Source organism: Sardina pilchardus, chromosome 17 (genome assembly GCF_963854185.1).
Source record: "Sardina pilchardus chromosome 17, fSarPil1.1, whole genome shotgun sequence".
NCBI lineage: Eukaryota > Metazoa > Chordata > Actinopteri > Clupeiformes > Clupeidae > Sardina > Sardina pilchardus.
In genome coordinates this window covers 14,744,702-14,752,201 of record NC_085010.1, presented here as the reverse complement: position 1 = coordinate 14,752,201, position 7,500 = coordinate 14,744,702, and the positions used below count along the sequence as shown (strand labels likewise).

The window sequence follows — 7,500 nt, the reverse complement described above, 5'->3', positions numbered from 1 at the left end:
GTCTTGGCACTTGACTCGTAGGCCGCTCTTTCTTCCGACTGACCCGGTCCATTGTTGGACCTGTGAGAAAGTGAGCACGTTCGTCTTGAACAGGAGCAAGCAGTGGGGAGCTGCAGAGTTCATTTGGGGCTTGTTCAGGCGGCGTTGGGTGAGAGCTTAGAGTGCATGAAATGGCAGGTTGTCCTCCAGGTTCTGGTACAAGTTAATAGCCCCATTTCAGCACTCATACAGGCAAGGCCTTCATGCTTGCCTACTCTTTGCCTCTTGACAGCCCTGCGTGTGTGTGTGTGTGTGTGTGTGTGTGTGTGTGTGTGTGTGTGTGTGTGTGTGTGTGTGTGTGTGTGTGTGTGTGTGTGTGCGTGTGTGTGTGTGTGTGTGTGTGTGTATGTGTGATTGTGTCTTCGTCAGTGTGTGTGTCTGTGTGTGTGTCTGTGTGTGTGTGTGTGTGTGTGTGTGTGTGTGTGTGTGTGTGTGTGTGTGTGTGTGTGTGTGTGTGTGTGTGTGTGTGTGTGTGTCTGTGTGTCTGTTTGTCTGTGTGTCTATGTGTCTGTCTACGTGTGTGTGTGTGTGTGTGTGTGTGTGTGTGTGTGTGTGTGTGTGTGTGTGTCTGTGTGTGTGTGTGTGTGTGTGTCTGTCTCTGTGTGTGTGTGAGTGTGTGTAAGCACGCACACTCTTTTTCATGTGTTTTTCGGATAAGACACACATATGCATATGACCATTTGTCCCATAAATACATGGTTTTCCTTCCTTCATTCACTGTGCCATGACTGTGCCTTGTGTCTGTGTTGTCTGAATATTGCTTGTTTGTATTCCCTCCAACTTTCTTTTTATCTCACTCGACTCTTTTATCTGAAACAAAACTTTCATGAAAAATGCAAACCAATTGATGAATGAGAAATAACACATATCTGATCGAACACAATGCACTTATAATGTTAAGACATACACCGTGAAACTGCATTTTGTTGTCTTTGTACTCTCCGCAATGACAATAAAGTTGAATTAGATCTAATTTAAAATTGAGCTCTTGTCAACCAATCTTTACATGTCTTGGAAAATGTCACTCTAGACATGAAAGACAAGAGTTGCAGGAAGAGAAAGAGACTTATGAGAAGAAGAAGAAAAAAAAGAAGAAAAAAACAACAAAGAGACCTCCGACCCGCAAGACAGAAGAACATTCTCGATATTTCACCAGCTGGACTTTGGACGCGGGATGTCTCGGAGATCTGAAGCCGCGGTCATGGCTCAAAGATTATACCTTTGACAAGCTAACAGCTGCCTCCGGGCGTACTGCTGCTAGCGTGACACCCTAGCCAGCCCCAATCCAGCAGATTCTCCTCTGGAGTTGTCATAGCTACGAGTTACAGTAGGAGCTGTCTCCCTCTCTTCCTTGTTATGCTAACGTAGATATATGGGTTTTTCGGAGTTAGCGCCTCGGCTTGTCTGTGTTTGTTAGACTTGGGCAGCAAGTTCCTCTCCTTGTTTTCTCAGCCTTTCACCTCCAATTCGCTCCATGCGGAGACATCCACAGCGCGCGCGGAGTTAAGAAAAGAAAAGTTGCCTTTTCAGAAGGGTTCATCAAATCATCGTCGAGCAAGTGAGCAGAGAAAGTAAAAATGTTGAAGCCTCTTCTTTTTTTTTTCTTCCAGCAGTCTGCTTGGACGGTCCTCCGTGCTGCTGTTTCAGTCCACTCGACTTCTTTTGCAATCAATTCATCAGCCATTTCCAATATCAAAACCTCTTGTCAACAGCTATTCATCTTCTCTTTTCTGTCGGTGGAGTGTGTGTGTGTGTGTGTGTGTGTGTGTGTTTTGCCTTGTCTAGAGAATAGAAAGAATAAAACAGGTTTAAATAGAGTTCAAAAGTTATGGATTTTACATACCTATCCATTTAGGTGTTAGGTGCTGAATATATGCGCCCTAGCTACATCATTGAGAGAGAGAGAGAGGGAGAGAACATGTCCACTTTTCTATTGTGCAGTCAGTCAAGTGAGTCTTATCATCCAATAGATCACACTGGAGATTCCGATATCAGTTTTTCTCTCCCTAACACACACACACACACACACACACACACACACACACACACACACACACACACACACACACACACACACACACTGCTGACAGGGAGGACAGAGCTCAAGCATCTTGCCTGTGGTAGGCCCACTCCCATATTCTGCCATATTCAGTCAGTGTCAGCAGGATGGAGGTGCTGTATGTGTGTGTGTTGGTGTGTGTGTGTGTGTGTGTGTGTGTGTGTGTGTGTGTGTGTGTGTGTGTGTGTGTGTGTGTGTGTGTGTGTGTGTGTGTGTGTGTGTGTGTGTGTGTGTGTGTAAAGCTTGCAATGCGTGTGTGTGTGGGGCGGGGGGCTTCTTACATTCTTACATTAGTACAGCGTTTATCGTGGTCATTTCAGATTGCATGATCAGTGTGTATGTGTGTGTGTGTGTGTGCGTGTGTGTGTGTGTGTGCTTTTGAGTGTGTGTGTGCGTGTGTGTGTGTGTGCGTGTGCGTGTGTGTGTGTATGTGTGCGTGTGTTTGTGTGTTTGTGTGTGTGTGTGTGTGTGCATGCTTTGGGCTAAACATGCTAACACAGCGCAAATGGCTGTATGGGGACCCTGGGAGAATTTTTGTTTTTCAGAAGCCTCAGCAGAGGTTGTTTGTGTTCGCTATTTCTCGTTTGTGTGCTTGCTTGCTTGTTTGTTTGTTTTGAATATGGGCACACGCACCGTGTCCATGGAGACAGATTTGGTGTGTTTAAGTTCACACTCACAGCGAGAGCGGGCCTTCACCAACTGAGGCTCCAGCCAATGTGTGCAGTTAGTCATTAGCCCATTTATTAGCATGCTAGGCTAGTACAGCTAATGGTTGTACAGTTACAGTAATCTTTAGCACATTTATTTGCATGCTAGGCTAGCACAGCCAATGGTTGTACAGTTAGTCATTAATTTGATTTGATTTGATTTGATTTTAGTTGATTTATTTAAACTTGAAAAATCATTTACACTAGCACATTTAATAGTGTGCTAGACTAGCACAACCAATGGTCAATGTCATATTTATTAGCGTGATAGGCTAGCACAGCCAATGGTTGTACAGTGAACCATTGGCACATTTATTAGCGTGCCAGGCTAGCACACGCGGCTTAGGCCTACTCTGGTTCACCTATTTACGCATGCAGTAACTCAGTCATATTTACACCAACATGCTCATTAGCTCATTGGCACATTATTTCACTCATTCGCTGTCAGATGCTCACTGTCACTGGCTCATGTCTGCACATGCTCGCACTCACGTGTGCTTACTCTCTCACACACACACACACACACACACACACACACACACACACACACACACACACACATACACCCACTCACATATAGTAATGTTTATACACAAAAATATTTTTTGCCTGGAAGAAGCTATTTTGTTTGAAGTTTGTCTGTTGTTCTGTGTGTGTGTGTGTGTGTGTGTGTGTGTGTGTGTGTGTGTGTGTAGAGTTTGTGTGTGTGTAAGCACACGTGCGCGTGTGTGTGTGTGTGTGTGGGTGCGTGCATTTATGTGTGTGTGTGTGTGTGTGTGTGTGTGTGTGTGTGTGTGTGTGTGTGTGTGTGTGTGTGTGTGTGTGTGTGAGATTGAACATTATCTGCCATGGCAGTGTGGATGGCACTACTTTGCTAAATGCCTCTATCACCACTGCCACAGAAGTCAACACTTCTGAGGTGCCTGTGAACAGCCTCACACGATGGAGTGTGTGTGTTTGTGTGTGTGTGTGTGTGTTCTGAGGTGCCTGTGAACAGTGTCACATGGGGGAGCCTGAATGAAAGCACTGCCACACACTCACAGTGCATTCCACCCACATGACAGACGGCTAATGAGAACTTATCACCACTCACACATACACACACACACACACACACACACACACACTGCAGCTATTTTTAATTCAGAGCAGTGTGAAACTTGTTGACAACAAATTTCCCTACGTTTACATATTTAGGTCATGCATGTTTTCTTGTATGTTAATACGGTATGTGTATGTCCACAAATGCGCCATTAATATATCATGTGGGTGGAGGTTTAGATAATAATCGTGCTCTGCTGGGCCATATGTTTGTGGAGGCTCCGGACACGATGTTTATTATCCTCATCAGTGTCATGTTAAACGGCCCTGTATCAAGATACGCTCCTTCCCCACAGAGGTGTCGGCTCTTTGTGTGGTGAGAGCGCTGACAAATTCCTCTTTTCATCAGCAGACGATCTCCTCTTGTCAGCCATTAAAATCATTAAGTGTCTTCAGTTAAGCTATTGTTCTGTTTCTGCTCTGTGTGTGTGTGTGTGTGTAGGTAGTAGAGGAGATTACTAAGGGACACCCAAGCCATATGTTTTCCGCCAACCGCCTGGCTGTTGTTGCTTACAGAAAAGATTGGGGACACGGCATTCGTATTGTATTTCGTATCTTATCGTGTTTTACGCTTCGTATTTGAATGATTTGTCTGGGCGTTGGATGTTCTGTGAAGAACTCTGAAATCTGAATGAAACACTCAGCAACTCAGTTTCAGTTCCAGTTGCTCCATATCTCTCCAGACCATATCTTCCCCGTCAAATGAAAGAATATTTATCCCGAGGCTTGACAGGACCTCAGTGTTTGCTGTTATTAAATGTGCAGAGAGAGAGAAGGAGAGAGAGAGAGAGAGAGAGAGAGAGAGAGAGAGAGAGAGAGAGAATGAGCGAGAGAGAGAGAAATACTGCTGAGCAGCTGTACTAATTGTGACCGCTAGCATAGCGAGATCATACAGGTTTTTTTCTTCAGGTTTATTATTTTTTTTGGTCTACGATTGTTTGGGGCACTGAAACACTGGGTTACATGCAACTGGGTTGGCTTTTAGCCTCACTGGGATGATAAGGATTAGAGGGTTTTGGACCCTGAGTGCCATTCACCCCCTATGCCCAGCCCTATGGTCCGATTGACAGACAGACAGACAGACAGACAGACAGACAGACAGACAGAGAGATACTTTATTGATCCCCAAGGGGAAATTCAAAGTCCCAGCAGCTTCAGGCACCACAAACATACACTACAATGTAAACAGGATGATTAAAAAGCAAATCAACAAATCAACATGACTAAACAGAACAGTGAAATATACTTAAGAGAAAGATGCAAGGTAGGTATAACTCGAAAACCATGATGCCCAAGATGGCAAAACCTGTTGGTGGAATGTTGGTCTGAAGAACCCACATTAACCCAGCCCATAGCCACTCATTTATGGTGTAGCGCCACTAAGTGGGATTTGTCAATCACCTGTTTGTTCTGAAACACTCAACATTGATGTGTAGGATCACCACAACAACCTCTGAATTCGCACCAAGTTTGGTGAAATTCCGTCCATGGGGGCAGTTTATGAATGTTGGTATCTCTCGACCCACTGTCAAGAACCACTTGCTCTGTCTGCAGGCCGGCGGATTAAAAAACAAAGCACTCCAACACACTCCAACATACACACACATACACGCACAGAAACACACACACATGCGCACACACGCACACACACACACACACACAGACACACACACACACACACACACACACACACACACACACACACACATACACACAGCATGTGGAGACAACATGCAGGTCTGAGCAGTGGCCATATTATATGCCACTTTACGCACTGCACATCTAGTCTCCTCATAATGATCAAGTCGTCTGGATTATCATACCTTATTTGGGCACCTACAGTGACAGACACCGATGTCCCCATCCAGACTCTTCTAGAGACATTAGTGCCTTTGCGGCACCTTCCCTGATCGAAAGCCTATTTGTGTACCTTTGAAGTGGGCGAAGCACATCGTGGTCTTACAGTTGAGAACACCGAGTCATTTTATATGAGCCCACGGAGCTTTGCATGTCAGATTTCATTCAGAAGAGGAACTATTACTCATCATATTCTTTTGCATGCGGACTGTTCTAACCAACAAAGTCTCTCCTAGACAGTTAACCAGAGTCCATCCCGATGCCATTTCTTCTAACGTTTACCTGCCATTCGGACATTTAAAACACCTAGCCAGTAATTGACACATTCAATGTCATTAACTCCTGTTCCCTGTTGACCACGTGACTTTTAGCATTGACCTTTGTTCACGTTGATATTTATTCATGAGGAAGCCATTTGATTTGTACTTGACCCTAGCAAGTAAATGACATCTCTTGTTACTCTGGTGTGTGTGTGTGTGTGTGTGTGTGTGTGTGTGTGTGTGTGTGTGCAGATAACTACTACGGGACGCCCAAGCCCCCGTGCGAGCCCACGCCGCTGCTGCTCGATGTAAGCGACCGCCTGTTACCGGGCGCCAGACCCAGCTCCCAGGGCAAGCGGAGACGCAACAAGTCCGTCAGCAACATGGAGAAAGCCGGCATCGACCCGCCCGAGGAGGAGGAGGAGGAGAGGCCCGTCGTCAACGGCAACGGCGTAGCTCTCACCCCAGGTGGGACGTGTGTGTGCGTGTGTGTGTGTGTGTGTGTGTGTGTGTGTGTGTGTGTGTGTGTGTGTGTGTGTGTGTGTGTGTGTGTGTGTGTGTGTGTGTGCATGCATCTGTGTGTGTGTGTGTGTGTGTGTGTGTGCATGTGAATACGTATATGTGTGTGTATGTGCGTGTGTGTGTGTGTGTGCATCAGCAGTTTGTGTTGTCTGTCACCGACATGATGAATCGATAGACACACGACAGTTCCACTTACACAATGCACACCGAGAGTGAGTTTGGTGGATGAGCACACACTGGGTGAACACAACACACAGGTGGAAATAGGCGAAGGGACGCTGAATGTTATCAGAGGGAGGCCAATCAGAGAGTGGCCAACAGCAGTGTCACAACTGTTCTAGAACCTTCCGGAAGAATCCAAGAGTCCCCCCTGCAAGCTCATGGCAACGGCCTCCTTCGTTAGACCACCAGCGTAGTCCGGTCAGCGTTGCCAGGGAGACATCACATCATAGCAACCGAATTTTAGCAGACAGCTTTTTTTTTGTTTTTGAACCTGGCCGTGATTAATTCAAGGAAACGAACCAAAGCAACTCCAGGGATTTAAAAAAGAAACAACTCTAGGCGACGCCGGGAGAGACAGTAGCATTTATGCTAAGCTAGCTGATCCGGTGTGTCCGCATCGTCTGATAAACACTTAGGCTTGATTTATGAGGGAGGGGGCAGACAGAGTGCTTGACTCGGGGGCCACTAGACTGGGCCCTGGCTCGGTCAATCAGTCTGATTTAGCGAGGCCAGCCGTTCGATTAGACACACACACACACCCACACACACACACAAACACACGCACACACAGGCACCAGAGGCCTGGAGAGCTCACTGTAAATCCCCAAAACACATAAATGGACAAAGAGAGACACAGTAGTCAGCTCTCTCTTTCTCTCTCTGTGTATGTTTGCGTGTGTGTGTCTGTGTGTGTGTCTGTGTGTGTGTGTGTGTGTGTGTGTGTGTGTGTGTG

At 46.1% G+C, this 7,500-nt stretch overlaps 1 protein-coding gene across 1 annotated transcript in view; it reads left to right on the top strand.

Annotated features, from left to right (window-relative positions):
• Window positions 1-7,500, top strand: part of magi2a (membrane associated guanylate kinase, WW and PDZ domain containing 2a) — a 311,406-nt gene that overhangs the window by 178,214 nt on the left and 125,692 nt on the right. Inside the window, exon 4 of the mRNA XM_062517478.1 lies at window positions 6,276-6,491. Within this exon, the coding sequence (XP_062373462.1) occupies window positions 6,276-6,491 (216 nt within the window). The remainder of the gene's footprint in view (window positions 1-6,275; window positions 6,492-7,500) is intronic.